General features: G+C 38.7%; 2 protein-coding genes across 2 annotated transcripts; one reads left to right on the plus strand and one right to left on the minus strand.

Annotated features, from left to right (window-relative positions):
• Positions 1-212: 212 nt before the first annotated feature.
• On the plus strand, positions 213-5,654 carry LOC139717629 (MTRF1L release factor glutamine methyltransferase-like). The gene is made up of 7 exons (XM_071629136.1): positions 213-505; positions 1,422-1,513; positions 2,158-2,251; positions 3,160-3,273; positions 3,860-3,924; positions 4,576-4,737; positions 5,441-5,654. The coding sequence occupies exons 1-7, from the start codon at positions 353-355 to the stop codon at positions 5,652-5,654; spliced, it is 894 nt and encodes a 297-aa protein (XP_071485237.1). The 5' UTR covers positions 213-352.
• A 7,349-nt stretch (positions 5,655-13,003) lies between these two features.
• On the minus strand, positions 13,004-13,390 carry LOC139717630 (uncharacterized). Its single transcript, XM_071629137.1, has one exon. The coding sequence runs from the start codon at positions 13,388-13,390 to the stop codon at positions 13,004-13,006; it is 387 nt and encodes a 128-aa protein (XP_071485238.1).
• Positions 13,391-19,832: the final 6,442 nt, after the last annotated feature.

Genomic DNA, 19,832 nt, shown 5'->3' on the forward strand with positions numbered 1-19,832 from the left:
ATCCTGTTCTTCGTAACGACTACATAGTAGTAATGGCTGTGAATTTGAACTACTTTAAAAGCTTCAGACTGACAATCCTTCAAGTATGAAGATGAGAGACGTAATTGGACTCTTCACCAGATCACACTGGGTTATTCACAGATCTCATCAGCCATCACGTATTGCTTCCTTTAGTTCTTATTTGTTCGGATCTTCCAGCCCTGCAGCAGCGACCACATGCCCACTGTACCCCTGCCATCACGGCAGGGCTCTGGGTACAACTCTGGTAGCGGTAGGCCTATGTGCATCCACATCGCCAGTTACAAGCGTAGGCATCTCCCATTACGGATTCCGGCAAGGTCTTACTATTGCGATGCATTTCCACCGCTATACTAGCTCGTTTCAATCGACGACGTCGGTATCTTCAGCGATAAAAGAGTTAACTTCAAAATTTGAAGAAAGGGCCATCCCAGAAGCAGACATTTCAGCTCAATATATTGTGGGCCACGTGTTAGGAATAAAACAGGTAGAAAAACTAACCTTAATTGCAAAGCAACTTAACATTCCATTTCTAACATTAACAACAACGTTGGGGGGGGGGGGGGCAGACCAGGAGTTTTCACATTTTTAGAACTGAAATTCAATGATCTAGTGCACACTTGTGCAAATATAGAAATATTCAATAAAATTTTCAATGGGGTCACTTACTGTCTTGCATGTGATGTGTGCATCTTGTTTGTCTATCTATCATATGCAGGGGTGGATCTACCTTTTTTTTTCGGGGGGGGGGGGGAGGGGGGTTGAGGCAGAGAGGGTTGACACAATGACAATATATGGTTCATGACAAGCAAAAAAAAAAAAAAAGATCTTCAAATTGCCACTTCTCCGTAAATCTCATGTCAAGCAAAAAGAAAAAGAAAAGAAAAACTTGGTACTGTTGAAGACACATTCAAACCCATCCCTCATCGCCTTCAAAACTGCGCTGAGGGAACTCTGTAGGATGTAACTCTTCATCCAGAGATTTTTACTCGCACCTGTAAATATTTTTCACCTGATTTCAAATTTCTGTTGCCCCGGTGCGGCGTATGCGCATGTTCTCGCAGTGCGTTCATCCTCGACCATTTGAGGGCAGCACTTTATCGGAAGAAGAAGAAGAAGGAAAAAAAAAAAGTCTCCAGTGTCATTATTTTTGCTGTCTTTGACTCAATAATATATTCCATGAAAAGTATGATTGAACAGTACGAGGTAAGTCAAGGACAAACAATGTCTACTACATCATGGTGTGATTTAAATAGACATACATAGGGATAATCTGCTCAGTATACGGCTAGTCGGGTAAAATTCTATTTGCTATTTTCATCGTGTTTGTAAGATCCTCTGAAATTCTTTCTGCAGATTGAAAAAGATTTCAGTTATGTGTCTGTAATATCTCTCCCTTACAGTTGTCTGACTTTGAGAGAGTTGATCATACAAGGCACCTTTCTACAGTGGAGATTGAAAAACTGTCTGAAATGACTGAACAAAAACTCGCCAGGTAAGTCTAAAAATTCTTGAGCTACATCAGTCTCCCTGTATCAAGTGTTAGAAGGTTGAGTCATTTTGCGGAGGGAATTATTACAACAGTCTTTGTGAATATCAGTGATTGAATGGGTCTATCATATCACAAGAGTGTTCTCTGTTATTACTAATATAGGCAATTTTTAGATCAGTGTAGAAGAATACCTATATGTAGTAGTGCATTAATCTAATTATTTCACAAAAGCAGTACAAGTATCACATCATAAAACAACACTGGTAACTTCTGTTGCCAGGCAAAGAAACACCAATCAAATTAATGCTGGTCTAATAAAGTAAAAACATTATTTACAGGTAACTTAAATTCAATGTTGATTCCCCTCTAACTGGCCATGATTCCTCCTCCCAACATCTTAGAGTCAAGGTCCGACTGGTCATGATCAAAATCAAATGGAATTATAGAGGCATGCAAAGAGTATTCTCTCTGCATTCCAATGTGTGGCAAAAAAGAAATAATGATAAAACAAAACAAATCATAGGATACAATAAGTAAAATGCTTAATTTTTGTGTGAATGATAGCAGTAAATTCGAAAGAGTTTTACAGAAGGTGATGTGTAAGTTTTCATTTTACATAAACCACAAGTATTGTTTCATGCTACTAGGATGCCACTGCAATACATCCTCGGTGAGTGGGAGTTCCGGGACATCAGCCTGATGATGAGACAGCCAGTCTTCATTCCTAGACCAGAGACTGAGGTCAGTCAGAGCTTGGAACCTAAGATTGTTATTTTTAGTTCAATCTCTTAAAAGAAGAAGAAAAAAATACCTCCGATTTGTTGGTGAATTGTACGGGTAATTAAGGTGTATCTTCACCAGTGAGAAATTATATCTGCAGAACATTAATGCCAGAACTTGTTTCAGTAACATTGTATGAATATTCCACTGGATTAAAAAGATTATGACTATGCAATACCTTTACTGTGATTCTCAAGGAAAGTTGACCTCAGTACCTCAGAGGTGACATGTTCTTTTGTATAGAGAGTTGTATAAAAAGTTGCAAAAAAAAAAAACCAGGCCAGTAAAACTTTTAATGTAACAACACATAAGAGCAAACGATGACTGTTTGAATAGTACTAGTATTGAAATCCTACAACATATTTAAAGCATCCTGTGGGAACTGTTTTGTCTGCTGTAGAACAGTGACTGCTATTGCCCATTTCTATTAGTGTGGATACACTAAAAGGACCTTTAGTTGAAATTGATTAGCTATGATTTTTATGAAGCATATATGTTGCCCCCTTTTTTTTCTTGTTTTTGCTGGGTAAGAACTTCCCTGGCATATCTTCAGCAGAATCCTGAGGAAACTTTTCCTTAAAAAGAAGATTCATGCTTACTGATATTGCATGTTGGAAATCAATACAAGGAGTTTTTTCTTTTGCCTTCAATACATAGTCAAGTGACTTGGACAGCTCTGATATTATCCATGTTCAATACAATTTGATATGAATCACTGGCAGTCACATATTATAAACATTCTCTGACCTTTCTACGTCTCCCAAATCTTCATCTTGAGCTGTACCATTTCCCCCACAGCTTCTCATTGAGACTAACTTTCTACCTCTGACTTAAATCTTCCTGTTGCTTTCGCTTCTGCTCATCCTCAGATGCTGATTGATCTGGTTGCAAGTCACTATGACAACACCCGAAAGCTCAAAGTCCTAGAAGTTGGCTGTGGGTCTGGTGCTATTAGCATAGCCATCCTAAAGGAATTTGAAAAGGTAAAAAAAAGTACCCTTGCAAGCTATTCCTGAATCATTATGTCCTATGATTGTAATGAATCATCTGAATCTTTAATTTACTCCTTTCTTTTATTATCAATAAATTGGTTTTACAAATCTTGGTCATCCATTTTTACCCTGGATTTTGTTTTTGTTTCTTTTGTCTTCACTTTTTTCCCCCAAGACAGTCTCTGAAAGTGGTACTCTCAAATCCTTTAGACCAAACATGTTATGTCCAGAAATAGAATGGAAAAAACTGATATATCCTGATCCATTTGATCAGTTAGAGATATTTTGAATTAGATCTACTGAAAAAGCAAAGAAAGTAATGAAATTAAAATAGGATTTTGATTATATCTTCAAATGTATCTCATGTTAAGAAATGAGTGCAGTGTCATGTGATTTTCCTTTTTTTTTTAAATTGAACATGACCGTCAAAAAAAGAAAAATGAAAATTGCATATATATTGGTTTTTGCAGTCAAAGTTTTCATATATTCTTATGTTGTTTGTTTTTGTTTTTGAGGTCTTGCGTAGTACTCTGTGAATCATACAAAGTTATAACACTCTTAATGTTGTTTATGACAGGCACACGTGACTGCAATAGATGCTTCCCTGGATGCTGTGCAGCTTACAAGGGAGAATGCAGAAATGTGAGTTGAAAACAACTTTTATCTTTGGCCCAAACTACCTTTCTTAATTTATCATAGCAGTGACAGGAAAATACAAGTAATGGAGGTTACTTTTCATGGTTTATGTGTTGTTTCCCCTCTTTTTCGAACGAGTGGTATATGGAACAACAATGATAAAGATATGAAATTAATTAGAACAAGAAAGAATCGGTCAAAAGCATGACATGTGCAGGTAAGTTATGCAAGCATAGTTAAGTAAATGGCAGATTATAGATCACAGATGTTAGTTTTTTTAAATCTAAGAAACACAATTGTGTGTTAATTTTGGGATGAGAACACTTGGGACGTCCAAATTGTTCGTGATGAGGTCATGTCTGTTTGGTTTTATCCCACCTCTAAAAAAGCCCTGGGTTAAATACCAATGAAATCTTACAACAGAATCTGCCAAGGAACAATTCTGATATGGAAGTCTTTTAAATGATATGTTTATGAACAGCCAACTGCTTCAAACATGCAGTGTTTGGAGCCTCAACTTGATTTTAGTGAGGTAAAACTGTTGAGAATTTTAGGTTTGCCAGTGACTGCCTCTGTAGCAGATAGTTGTTGAGGCTCTGGGCTTGTAGTCAAGTGATTTGTCATTTCCATTGCAATCCCTATATTCTGTCCGTCAAGGTTGGGTGTGGCAGAGCGCCTACATATTCATCACTACTCACTGACAGAGGAAGTGGTTCCTGTCAGCCTCATCGGAGAAAGACCCAGATTTGATGCCATTGTCAGTAACCCTCCGTACGTCTTTTCTGGTGATATGGATGACCTGGAACAAGAAATTCTAAGGTAGACACTAAAAGAGTCACGTATGAAAGAATTACATTATTCAATCAGAAATGAAAAGCAGTCACAACACTCAAATTTTCTCACTTTCAGTGATAAAAAATCATTGGGAGAAAAAGAACTTCAAAGGAAGTGTATCTTTTACAGTTTATAACATGCTGTAATACCTCTGTTAAGAAAAAAAACCAACAAATTATTGCTGCATAATTCTCATCTTTCCCTTTAGTCTTTAATGGAGGTTTTGTGTGTGGTTTTGTTTTTGTTTTAAGTAACTCATGTCTATCTCATGCACAAGGTAAACTTTGCATAAAGGCAATGTGAAGTCATCATGGACAAAATTCACTCTGTAGTGATATTACAGCATGAACATTTAGGAGGACATCTTAGCTTTGTTTCAGATTTTGTTTAAATGCCAAGAATTGATGTCATGTATAGGTGTAAAAAATGATACACTTGTGGTGGATTTTGACCCCCCTTCCATGTGCCCCCCCCCCCCCCCCCCCATGCACCCACATGACCAGAAAATTAGAAGTTAGCTTAACTTGATTAATGATATAACTGTTAGTAGAATTTTGTTTGTGAGATAAAAGTCATGCATACTTTCCAGTCAAACTCACAGTATGTTAGAGGATGACATGCCTCAGTTTAGGGAGCCGAACAGTTTTGTTTTCACATTTGACACCATCACTTATCCTCTCTTATTTAGATATGAAGATTTCACCGCTTTGGAGGCTGGACCAGAGGGGATGTCGGTCATCACCACCATCGTCCACCAAGCCAAGCATCTCCTGAGACCTGGAGGACTTATTTGGTTGGAGACGGATACTAGGCATCATCAGATTATAAAGGTTTTGCTGGAGAAGAGGCCGGACTTTGGCGTCGTATTTCGAGAGAGCTTCTTGGACTTCACGGACAGGTGAGCATGAAACCAGTAGAAATGAGTCGGAATATTCAAGCACTAATAGCTATGAATGAGTTAAATGATGAAGCAAAACTTGACATACATTATATCAGTATGCAGCAACATGCAGGCTCTACCACTGTTGGCAGAAGCCCCGTTTTCTTACCCAACCTCTTGAAATGCTGTAGAAAATTACCATACTTTATCACAAGGTATTATATACAAGTAATCCTGCGATGCAACGCAGAGTAAGCCTTAAATTCAAACACCTGAGCACTCTGAATGGCTTCCTGTTTCCGTGTTGTATTCTCTCATACAACTACAGACCCATGTTAAGGCGATGTCTTCTATTAAATCAAGGCAGCAGTCATACCAGAGACACTTTTGGATGTTTTTTTTCACATACTCATTAAATGATTATCAATGAGTGTTAAATTGAACAAAGTAATGATTGAAGTGATTATATCATCATTTTTCTTCTCTCTTGTTTAGGCCCAGATTTTGCCAGTTGGAATATGCTCCTTGAGAAATCAACTTCAGCCATCAGTGATAACCATCTCAACTGCACACCACTGACACCAGGCACAGAAAGTCCTTCATAGCATGATGGCTCTTTTGTGATGCCAGAGATCCAGGAGGCCCCCAAGCACACTGGACACGGTGATGACCCAAAGAGCTTTCACCTGTTGGTCAAGCACTTGCCACCAAAATCCTGACAGATTAAGTGTGTGTTTTGGTGCATATGTGTTTGTGTGTGACTCGTGATCTTTGGATCAGATTTTCAAATCCTGCCACAACTCTTTGAGTTTGTTTGTAACAGACTTCCCACTTGAGGTCTTCTGTTTAATAGGGCCTCAAAGCCCTTAATGCGACCCTGCAAGCATGACTTGAACTGACTGAAAGTGAGAAACCAACCATTTTGGTGGTCCATCTGACTGTAGATCCAGTGTTTGTGTAGTGTTAGTGTTACTACCTGAGGGTAAGTGTGTTGATAGGGCGCTATGTTATCACACTAAATGTCAGTTTCCATACAGCTACTGCTAGAATGTGTTTGACTATTACATACGTTCAGTTTCTTGGCTAGCAGAGATGATTTGTCCCAAGGATTTTAAGGAAGTGGAGAATTATCTTGAGGGTTTATTTTTTTAGTCCACAGAGAGTATGGCATAATTTTCAAAGTCCGTGGTAAACTCCTGAGTTTTATGCACTGTGCCACAGCAGTGAACTCGACTTCATAAGTGGGCACCAATATGCACTCCTTATTTGGACATTCTGTGGAGAGCACACTCCAGTCCATGCTGTTTCTGAGATACTGTTTTCCATCACAGTCAACCACATAACTTCTAGGAAATAAACTCTCTGTTACTATTGTTGCATCTTTCCACAGTTTCTTTAAAATTCTCATTTTCACTTCCTCCCCTGCTTGCAGCAGTTGGAGCTCATTTGTTCCACTGTAAAATACTTCTCTCTGTGTTGGTTGTTTCACTTCCAACCTCTCTTTGACACTTCCCCTCCCCCCACAACTGGCAGGAGCACCTTGTTAGATGTTGAAAGAGTAGTTCTTGTCCTTCCATGCAGGAGCAGTTGTGCTGGGCTGACATTTAGCCCATCAATTGGTTTGTAATGTTTGTCCAAAATGGATCTGTCCAATCACTCTTTGCTCTTTTATGTATTTTTTCTTACAACTCGGTCTGTCTTATATGGAGGCATGAGTGCAAATGACACTCCTGACACCACGTAAGGCCAAAAACAACAACAAAAATGTTTGTTTGCCCTTGATTGTCAAAACCCAAGAGGGTCGGCAGGTGTTGTTGTGTTTTGTTTTGGTTTTTTTAGATACCCTTTTTACCCATGCAATTTTGTAACTTAAAAGTAGGACATCTCATCTCTTAATAAACTCATCCAACAGCACCATATTCACTCAGGCCTTTGATTAGGCTATGCACTAGCACCGTAAAGAAGACTAAAAGGACTAGAAGACAAGACAAGTTTTGGTCAATATGATACTTTAATTCAATTTACATTCTCAGATGACGTTTTCTTCTATACACCAATGTATTTAATAAATCAAAAAGACAACTATAGTTATGAAAAAGTAAGTTAAGGGGGATCTGTATTTTTATGCCTCCGCCACGAAGTGGTGCCGGAGGCATTATGTTTTCGGGTTGTCCGTCCGTCCGTCCGTCCGTCCGTAATTAATTTTGTGGACAAGGTAACTATCAAAACCTGTTGAGGTATCCTAATGAAACTTGGCATGTATGTGTATTAGGGGGTGAAATTGTGCCTATCAACTTTTGGGTGCACATGCTCAAGGTCAAAGGTCAAAAGGTCAAGGTCAAATACATAAAATTTCACTATTTCCACCATATCTATTGAATGCCTGAAGATATTTTCTTGAAACTTAGTGTATACATGTATTACCCAATTAAGATTCTCTGGTGATAGTTTGGGTCATGAGGTCAAAGGTCAAAAGGTCAGGGTCAAATACATAAAATTTCACTATTTCCACCATATCTATTGAATGCCTGAAGATATTTTCTTGAAACTTAGTGTATACATGTATTACCCAATTAAGATTCTCTGGTGAAAGTTTGGGTCATGAGGTCAAAGGTCAAAAGGTCAGGGTCAAATACATAAAATTTCACTATTTCCACCATATCTATTGAATGCCTGAAGATATTTTCTTGAAACTTAGTGTATACATGTATTACCCAATTAAGATTCTCTGGTGAAAGTGTGGGTCGTGAGGTCAAAGGTCAAAGGTCAAAAGGTTGAGTAAAAATATTAAAACTTCTTTTTTTCTCCGTACCTTGGAAAATTGTTCAAGGTATCTTCATGGAACATGGTACTATATACATGTACTGACTGGAAGTGATTATCTAGAGAATGTAGGGTTCATGGGGTCAAAGGCCAGGGGTCAAAGGTCAAGTGCAACACTTCAAAATTTTACTATTTCCCTCATATTTATGCAATGCCAGCAGGGTTATTTTTTTTAACACTTGGTGTATGCATGTGTAGCCTAATAGAAATTCTCTGGAAAGTTTTTTTTTTTTTCTTCTTTTTTTTGCCTCAAAGGTCAAAAGGTCAAAGATCAAGTGAAAGTGCTGAACTAACTTTTTCCTCCATATCTCGGAAGTGGCTCAAGTTATCTTGAAACTTAGTACATATTATGCATGTTCTACCTGAAAGTGATTATCTTATGAATTTTAGGGTCAAGGGCCAGATGAAAATGGTAACAATTTACTATTCAATTCAGAAATTGCACTTTTTCTCCACACCTGTACCTTGAAAAATGTATGAATGGGTCAAAGTCAAGTTAAAGTCCTTAAATCCCTAGATACATGCTCTCCTATTCATCCAATTGAACCTAGGTCAAGGAAGGTGAACATTCAACACATTTGTGACAAACTTGTCATTTCAATATTTTGCCAATTTTGTGAAAATGTAATCACACATTATCCACATGTACTATCTAGACCTATTGGGAAAATCATGCATTATGGCGGAGGCATACCAGTCGCCAAAGCGACATTTCTAGTTTAAACTTGAATTCTGAAAATGCATGTCATCGCTGGGGTGACAAAACCTTGTATTTCCATTTTTATATAAAGAAAATTAGATTTTATGTATCTCATAGCTTTGAACGTTTAACCCAGCGTTTTAGGCTGATATACATACCTGCACCATGTAGGCCCCATCTGCTTCTGCGTTGCGTTGAGGAAAGTCCAGACCTTTCTTTTCCATCAAATTTATAACCCGATTGTACAGTAGATCTCTATCGTTTAATACCGGGTCCGCATTTTTTTCTTTTGGGTAGTGTCTACTGTTTGGTGGACTGCATTAGCACCTCCAGTGCATTTACGGCATGATTTGTTTCTGGCAATTCTTCAATTTCAAGTTTAAGTTTGAATAGAATATGGCGTAACTTTAATACGCTCAACACTCCAAGCGATTCGTTCAAACTAACATCTTTCCAGGGCCTGTTGGGCGAGGCAGAAACACTAACTGACAAACACTTATAAAGGTCTTCTTTGTTGAATTTAGCAAACAGCTCCAAAAAAGAGTACTTTTCAGTAAGATGCTGGCAACCCAACTGCACACAGTTTTGCTGCCATGACAGCTGGTTACGGATACTGCAAAAGTAGCCATCTTAGCAGTCATGCTGAATCTGTCTCGGACCCAACACTGAAAACAGTGTTTCTGTTTTATTCCGTTAAAAAGAATTGGGGGTGGTAGTCTTGTGAGGAACTCTTTCCAGTACTAAGTTACTAGACTAGGTGTAGTGTCCAACTCTCTGAGTGTTAGTGTTACTACTACTAAAAGTACTAGCTAGATTATCTAGAGTAGGAATTCTTCAAAAGTGTTAGTGTTTAATACTTCTTGTTTAAGTTATATAGCAAGTTTACCTGACTCCGCTCTCTCTTGAGGAAGGCACTGCCACTGCGTTGGCGTGTGTTAATATTATCTGTGTCTGTAACCGTGTCCGTTGTTGACTTGGCAGCATTGGGTCTGGTAGTGGTACTCTCTCTGACGCTGTCACTGCTAATGGCATTTTTAGCGCTACTAACAGTAGAGTTAGTGGTTCCAGTAGTACTAGTACCTGCACCGGTATTTGTAACACCGACACGTGTTTGTGATCCACCTTTCCCTGACGGTGCCTTTATACTGGGGACTGGGTCGGCTTTCAGCCTGAAGTTGGTCTTGAACCCCAGTCTAGCTTTCAATTGAGAAGTTTGTTCTCGACATCCGTCAAGAAAGTGGGCACTGCAAATACGGCTGCTGTTGGTGAGCTGGAAAACGGAGCGTGTGTTCCTGACGAATTTAACCCACGCACAAGATACAACTTGACTTCGCGGAAACTTGAAAAATTAAAATTTGCCAATTAAATTCTGTCCAATGCTCATCACTAGACCACGCCTATAATCTGGTAGTTTGAATAACAAGCACTACTAGCAAGCACTACTAATACTACAGTACAATTTTTTATCTCCATAAGATGTTAAATGAGAATCTACTTCACATCCCATTATCACAAGTTCACATCTTTTTGAAAATGTCAAAGTCCTATAATCTGGCTGTCACTGTAGAATATTCCAAGTTTGTGCTACTATGGTACATTTTTTTTTATCTCTATGAGATGTTAAATTAGAACTACTCCACATTATCCGGTAGTTTGAATAATAAGCACTACTAATACTATGGTACAACATTATATCTTCATAAGATGTTAAACTAGAATCTACTCCACATCCCATTATCATTGTGAAATATTCTATGTTCACTCTTCTCTGAAAATGTCAAAGTCCTATAATCTGGCTATCACCGTAGAGTATTCCAAGTTCACACTGCTCTGAAAATGTCAAAGTCCTATCACTGTAAAATATTCTTAAGTTCACACTTCTCTGAAAATGTCAAAGTCCTATCACAGTAAAATATTCTTAAGTTCACACTTCTTTGTAAATGTCAAAGTCCTATCACAGTAAAATATTCTTAAGTTCACACTGCTCTGAAAATGTCAAAGTCCTATCACAGTAAAATATTCTTAAGTTCACACTTCTTTGTAAATGTCAAAGTCCTATCACAGTAAAATATTCTTAAGTTCACACTGCTCTGAAAATGTCAAAGTCCTATCACTGTAAAATATTCTTAAGTTACCACTTCTGTGAAAATGTCAAAGTCTTGAAAGCCCCGTAAGAGAGTATAACTGGACAACACTAGAACTAGAATTCTGCAAGTTCCAAACACAAGTTACAAATCCGGGTAGCAACAATCTGGATAACAACAATTAGACTAATCCTATGAGACAACATTCACCACCCCCATCCCAGGTTTCCAGACCTTAATATGCATCATCGGCATCTCTCTCTTCAATAAAGAAAATTATGACCTTTCTGAGTGACTTTGCCTTAAGGATTGTGAGCCTTTAACAGAGGAATTTTATTGAATAACTCGTACACAAGTGATAATCCACATTTCTATACATTGCAGCAATATTGAATGTTGGGATTATCATATATCATGGTAAATATACAACATACTTGTCCCTTCTTTATTTAGAAGCAGCGAATTTATTTTCAGCCTAAGTCAATTAGGGAAAGAAACCCCATCTTCTCAATAGAATTCACTATTTCCAATTTCTTGAATGGAAAGATCATCAAAAATATTCCCAATTTATTTGTTTGTAGTCTCATATCTCAGCTATTTCTAAAAGTGTTAACAACAACTGAGGGAATTGAACAATTTTAAATTTCTCTCACCTATAGCCTCAGGATCAGAGAACACTGATCAAAATAGCATCAGGGAACATCAACATCAAAGGCATCAAAATCACTATCACCACCAGAGTAAAATTTAAGTTATTTTTAGTTAAATGGAGTTCTGCCTAATTTGGCAATTTTCTCCAATAAAATCAGTTGTTATAATAACCTATACTATGTAAGTATAATTAAATGTATGTTTTTATTTATATCTATATGTTTATTCAAATATGTAATATACCTATAAATGATTTTATTTGAATACATTATTTTTTTAAGGACTCGTGGATTAAAATCTTGTATCTTAGGATAAAGAAAACTGAGAGTATTGGATAGGGAGAATTAGGCCTAACTAGAAACGCATTAAAAACATCGAAATAAATGCATCAGGGCTGTCTAGATCTTAATCACAAATTCAGTTCATCATATCTAAATATAATGCTTTAATTTACTACAAAAATATAGTGTAACAAAGAAATAGGGGACTGAAATATGACAAAAATAAACTCTCTAATTTGTAGTCCTTGCTGCTCAATTCTAAATGTCATAATCTAATAATATTTTATTTTCTGAACCAATGTTCATTTCTATTTCGCTTGTAATAAGTAAGAAATAAGTGCTGTGGCTGCCAGAGTATAAATCAGATATTTCAGTATATATTCCATAATACTTATTCAATAAAATTGCTACAGAATAAAGTGTAGGCCCTTACACCTCTCTTTATACTGAGTTAAGCATCAATGCTCCCTAGGTCTAAAATGTTTCGAATATGTATTTCGGAAATCATGAAAAGTGATGCATTTCAACTGTCTGAAATATTATTTTACATTCCAATGTTCCTTCATAGTCTTCAACTTTTCAGTTGCAACTGTTCATGAAGATTGACTTTTGAGTGTACTCATTTTCACTCATTCACCCTACTGTGGAAGTCTGATCATTCTGTCTTGCTATGGCACGAATCCTGCTGGACTGTTGAAGTATAATTTCATGTACTCCCTCTACTCTACTTCTTTGCTACTATGGTGTCTCTGATTGGTCCTCACACGACTTCAGTGTCCTGCATATTGACAGATTCTCTCCACGTGCCTGGGATAGATAGTCATCTTCATTGTCAAGTTGTGCATTCTGCAGTCAGGGTATCTCTTCTCATGAGGTTGTGAAGGCAGATACAGGTTTTAATGATAAGTCTGACTGTGTCTGGACCTTGCATCATTGTGATGAGAAGTACCTGCCACCGCTGGGCCAATATTCCAAAAACTATTCTCCACCTTGCCTCCCTGGATATTCTGTAGTTGGTGATTAACTCCTCTTCAGTCAGACTTCTGTGGGAGAATGGCTTCATTAGGTAAGTTCTCAGGCCAAAGGCATCATCTCGTAGCAGGAAGTATGGCATGTCTTGGTCGTCATTTGGCATGGGATCTGGATCTGGGAAGCCAATTTTCCCAGCTTCCAAACACCCCTTCAACTCTGATGCATTGTAAATCTGTGCATCTGACATCGATCCGTGGCCACCAACGTCAATCCACACAAACTTTCAGTCTGCATCAACCAAATGATTCTATAGTTGGTGATTAGCTCCTCTTCAGTCAGACTTTTGTTGGAGAATGGCTTCATTTGGTAGGTTCTCAGGCCAAAAGCATGTCTTGGTCGTCATTCAGCATGGGATCTGGATCTGGGAAGCCAATTTTCCCAGCTTCCAAACACCCCTTCAACTTTGATGCATTGTAAATCTGTGCACCTGACATCGATCTGTGGCCACCAACATCAATCCACACAAACTTGCAGTCTGCATCCACCAAATGATTCTACAGTTGGTGATTAACTCCTCTTCAGTCAGACCTGTGTTGGAGAATGGCTTCATAGGTAGGTTCTCAGGCCAAAAGTATCATCTTCCAGCTGGAAGTATGGCATGTCTTGGTTGTCATTTGGCATGGGATCTGGATCTGGAAAGTCAATGGTTCCATCTTCCAAACACCCCTTCAACTGTGACGTGTTGTAAATCTTTGCATTCGACATTAATCCAAACATTGACCCAAACTTGTAGTCTGCATCCACCAAAGCCATGAGCACCACGGAAAAGAAATCCTTCTAACTGAAATACAGGGAACCTGAGCTGGGCGGCTTTCTAATACCGACATGTTTTCCATCAATGGCGGCACAGGAATGTGGGACATTCTACCTCTTCAAGAATTCATCAGCAAGTGGACGCCATTCATCCGGTGTTACCAGACAGGAGATTACTTCATCTTTCAATACGTAGACAATGGCTTGACAGATTTCTGGTATGAAGACGGAACAGGAGTAGCTGGCAGCTCTGAAGTCATACTGGAGGGCTGAATACTTGTCACCAGATGCTAAAGTGGCGTATTTCAGGCTGGGTTCCAGTGCTTTCCTGTTAATGGTATCTTGTTTGGTTCTTATTGGACCACCTCTATTGAGAAGTTCATCAAACATGTCATGAGGCATTCTCAGGAAATTGAGGAATGACTGCTGATCTTTAATTTTTGTGCTGATAGAAGAATCACCTTGAGTAGTTCAACACAGCATTGTGTAGTATTTAATAAGCAACTAGAGCAATTCGACTGCTACACAGTCGATGGACATGCCTCCGCCGTATCTTGCCAATCCTGTGACCAGCAATACTCGTGATCCAGCACTGACCCTAAAATCTAATCACTTCATTAGTCCATCTCAATGCATACTGATACCAAGTATTAACATAATCACTTCAATGGCTGAGATATCTGACGAGATTAGTATGGTTGATCATACAGGTACTCTGTAAAGCAATGAAATGATCAACACCTAGCTTGATTGCATTTTTGCCTTTGCATTAATACATTTGCATGTGAATTTCTTGTTGTCTTCTGTGCTGTCCAGCGGTGCCCATCTATGTTTCACAGTCAATGTGCGCCGATATTGTCTCCAGCATTTTCGCAACGTCTGCCCTCAACAGCAGAGGATGTTTGTTTTCTGACTGCTGTGAGCTGCTGGCATTGCTCGGCTGATGGCAGTTCTTTTGGAGTTGAGCTTTCTGCTGGCAATTAAGCATTCCATCTTGTCCATGTTTTTTGTCCTGGGCAATCTTCTATTTCTTTCAGATCACTCCAGCACTTTTCAGTTTTGTCAACTCAACGATGGTTTGCTGTTTATGGACAACCTCTTGTAGGGTAGACTCACATGAGGGCATAATGGTCGCGGGCTTCCCATTTCAACATCGACTTTTCCTGACAGCAGGTCACTGGTTGTGAGACAGTAACTCCAGAAAAAGACTGAGGGGCTTCCTGGCGGATGACTTCAAATTTCACCTCACCTTGATCTAGTTGAATCTGACACAATTCCCTCCTCACCCATGCCCCATTCACAAAATTGGTTTGTCAGGGCCTTGCTGTGAAGTTGTCCAAGAGCTTGTGATTGGGCTTGGGTCTGCACCCTTCTCCATTATGGAGAAGGTGCATAGAAAACCCCTGTACGTGTGTACCACTAAAGTCACATAGCGAGTCCCCCTTCCACTGTACCCTATTGTGGAACTGACTACTGAGACTTCAGGTGGTTTCTTGGAACCCAAAACACAACTCCTGTGACTTTACCATCTCAAAATAATTTTGCCTCCTTTCCTCTGGTAAGTATGTGGCCTCTTCCCATGCTGGCCCAGCAAGGAGGTCAAGGAGGAGTCTAGCCTTGTTGCTATCCCTAAGTCTGTTTTGTCCTGTCACTTCCTTGAACTCTTCCAGCCACTCAGATACGGACAACTCACCCGATTACTGAGGAATCTGCAAGACTTGATCAGATGGTTGTGGAAGATACTGAAAATCTGACAGACTGCTATCAAAAGGAACTGGCCCAGTAGTTCCATGTCGGAAACCTGAGTTGCAGTTCCTGGGCCCCGAAACAGAGTTAGAGGGATCCATTTTAAAAAGCTTGAGAGGGTAAGACTAAAGAGGGGATAAAAAGAATACAAATCACCAAAAGTGATGTCTACAAATAGATGCAGCTTGATCTTGAGTTTCTGAGGTGGGTGCATTTGGAATGTGATTGGCGACTCGTGCCTCGGCTTGAGCTTGCTTCATCTTCATTGCTATGCAGGACTTCATTACTAGTCCACGATCGTTCCAGATGGTAGAAATACTTGGGAATGCCAACTGCATGCCCATCTTTTTTTATTTGTTCTCTGTCGAAGTGCTGGGAACACAATCGGGCACGAACCGTGATCTGGAACTCATCCTGTCTTTGCAGTACCTTCTTCCAAGTCGCACGCGCTGTGGAACACCCGGAAACTTCACCCATGTCTCATATCCAGGCATATTTCTGTATATTTTTTCGTTTATTGTCGTGAGACCAACAAATGGCAGCTTTGCAGTGACAACCCATAGTCATATTTACAGCAATTTCGCTAGAATGTGTCAAGATGAGTTGTGTTTCCATAGTGTTGGGAACTTAGCTAGCTTGGGAGGCATGTTGAAAATACCAGACAGTTACTCCATGGTTGCAAACAGACAGCACTTTATTCAGAACAGCTCTCTTGCTCAGCCATGTTCCTTATGGCAATATCAGTCCATGTGTATGACAGTGTGTATGTGTGTATTACCATAGCCTGCTATACAATACTTTGCAGTTGCATATTATTTATATGATATTGGATGGCCTTGAGATTAATACAAGGAAATATTGGACGAGCTATGCACAAATATTGGACGAGTCGAAGACGAGTCCAATATTTTGCTTAGCGAGTCCAATATTTCCTTGTATTAATCGAAAATAGGACATTCAATATCATCATTATTATCCTACAGAGGATTTTAGCAAAGAATGTTTTCGCTTAGGCCTACCCTTTCTGTCTCCGACTCCGAGTGCTGTTCCTACTGTGTAGTGATCCTGACATGGGGTATGGTACATGTACCGGTACACTCTTCAGTGCAAGTTAATCCACTTCAGTCTCTGATAAAACAGTGATCTATTATCCAAGGTAGCCGTCATGTTACTGTTAGACCGATATCTAGCTAATTTAGACCAGAATTAGATGTATTTGTATCCGAGATCTGAGAAACAATTCACGTCACATCTACCGTAGATCGTGAAAGATCGAATTACTACTACCACAACTAGTCCTACTGTGCTGTATATAACGTACTTGTACACACGTACACGTACGTAAATGTACAGTAACTGTAATAAGCATATCAGGCATGCAAATGCAAGCGCAGCGGCGGCGGCCGGCCGGCTACATTATATCGCGCGCGGGCTATCTAGCAGTGCAGTAACGCTGAGCATGCAGAGCTGCAGATCAATCGTCGCCTTGCGCCTGCATGCACAAAAAAAAAAAAAATGCAACTTGTTTTCATCAAACCTAAATTTAACTTCCTGTTATGAAAGTGATATTTTGAAAAATTGTGTAAAAAACAATTTCAACTAATTGATATATGAAATTTGTTTGTATAAACACAGAATTTTAGAAGAAACGATATTCTAGTTAATTCATGATTGACCAATCACAGACGTTTTTACTTCATATTTCAGGTCATCTCGTATATATCTCAACCAATCACGGTGCAGTTTATAAAAAACTTTGGGGAATCCCCTCTTGCCCTCCAATATTTTAAATATTGGTCGCCTCGGCCAAAATTATTGGTCGAGTACAACAAACCTTCTATGTGGGTCGGAGGTTATGAGGTGCGTCAACAAAATAACACTTGTATTTGGGCTCTAAAAATCCTCTGTATGGATAATAATACTCATTATGTGAAGGGCTCCACCTGGAGTCACATACATTACATCCCCCTTTGTTTGCAAGGAAACATTCTTTTTCAGTAATCTACAAGGATATAGGATTATCTGTAATGGGAGATGTACAATCAATTCTGATGTCATTTCTAAATCAAACACCTGTCTCGACAAGCGCTATATGCCTAACCCATCTCAGTATTAAAAGTATTGTCTAGCCTTGTACCAAAGCAAACATCCGGTTATATAGAGTACCGTAACATCAACTTGATATTGGCTGAATATCTCTGAAGAATGAAACACTAGTAACAAACATCCTAATACTTGCATATCAAATACTTTACCGGTACTTACAACATAAGATCCTGGGGGCTGCACACAAAACCCTTTTTATGCCTCCGCCACGAAGTGGTGCCGGAGGCATTATGTTTTCGGGTTGTCCGTCCGTCCGTCCGTCCTTCCGTCCGTCCGTAATGAATTTTGTGGACAAGGTAACTATCAAAACCTGTTGAGGTATCCTAATGAAACTTGGCATGTATGTGTATTAGGGGGTGAAGTTGTGCCTATCAACTTTTGGGTGCACATGCTCAAGGTCAAAGGTCAAAAGGTCAAGGTCAAATACATAAAATTTCACTATTTCCTTCATATCTACTGAATGCCTGAAGATATTTTCTTGAAACTTAGTGTATACATGTATTACCCAATTAAGATTCTCTGGTGAAAGTTTGGGTCATGAGGTCAAAGGTCAAAGGTCAAAAGGTAAGGGTCAAATACATAAAATTTCACTATTTCCACCATATCTATTGAATGTCTGAAGATATTTTCTTGAAACTTAGTGTATACATGTATTACCCAATTAAGATTCTCTGGTGAAAGTTTGGGTCATGAAGTCAAAGGTCAAAGGTCAAAAGGTCAAGTAAAAATATTAAAACTTCTTTTTTTTCTCCGTACCTTGGAAAATTGTTCAAGGTATCTTCATGGAACATAGTATATACATGTACTGACTGGAAGTGATTATCTAGAGAATGTAGAGTTCATGGGGTCAAAGGTCAGGGGTCAAAGGTCAAGTGCAACACTTCAAAATTTTACTATTTCCCTCATATTTATGCAATGCCAGCAGGTTTTTTTTTTTTTAACGCTTGGTGTATGCATGTGTAACCTAATAGACATTCTCTGGAAAAAAATTTTTTTCTTCTTTTTTTGCCTCAAAGGTCAAAAGGTCAAAGATCAAGTGAAAGTGCTGAATTAACTTTTTCCTCCATATCTCGGAAGTGGCTAAAGTTATCTTGAAACTTAGTACATATTATGCGTGTTCTACCTGAAAGTGATTATCTTTTGAATTTTAGGGTCAAGGGCCAGATGAAAATGGTAACAATTTACTATTCAATTCAGAAATTGCACGTTTTCTCCACACCTGTACCTTGAAAATTACTCAATGCCTAAATGTATGAATGGGGCAAAGTCAAGTTAAAGTCCTTAAATCCCTAGATACATGCTCTCCTATTCATCCAATTAAACCTAGGTCAAGGAAGGTGAACATTCAACACATTTGTGACAAACTTGTCATTTCAATATTTTGCCAATTTTGTGAAAATGTAATCACACATTGTCCACATGTACTATCTAGACCTATTGGGAAAATCATGCATTATGGCGGAGGCATACCAGTCGCCAGAGCGACATTTCTAGTTTTTTTGTATCTTGCATCAAAACTTTGCATGTAGCAACATCATCTGTTAGGCATCAACGTTGAACTGCCTTTCAAACTATCGTACCCTAGCGAATCAAGCATGAATCTATCAATGCTTCAACATATTTTACACTTAATACAGGAATGAGTGACTTTCTCATAATATCGTATCCTAAGACACAAATGAGTGGCTTTCTCATTTCTTATGTATGACAACATACTGTATCGCATAACACAAATGAGTGAATTTCTCATTTCCTATGTGTGACAACATACTGTATCGCATAACACAAATGAGTGACTTTCTCATTTCTTACGTGTGACAACATATTGTATCGCTTAAAATGAGTGACTTTCTCATTTCTTATGTATGACAACATACTGTATCGCATAACACAAATGAGTGAATTTCTCATTTCCTATGTGTGACAACATACTGTATCGCATAACACAAATGAGTGAATTTTTCATGATTTCACACAATAACATCATTGTAACACATGTGGTAAATTTAAACACAAATGAGTCA

This window comes from Diadema antillarum, unplaced genomic scaffold (genome assembly GCF_040938485.1).
Source record: "Diadema antillarum isolate AM-2024a unplaced genomic scaffold, OU_Dant_1.0 scf00000078, whole genome shotgun sequence".
Classification (NCBI taxonomy): domain Eukaryota; kingdom Metazoa; phylum Echinodermata; class Echinoidea; order Diadematoida; family Diadematidae; genus Diadema; species Diadema antillarum.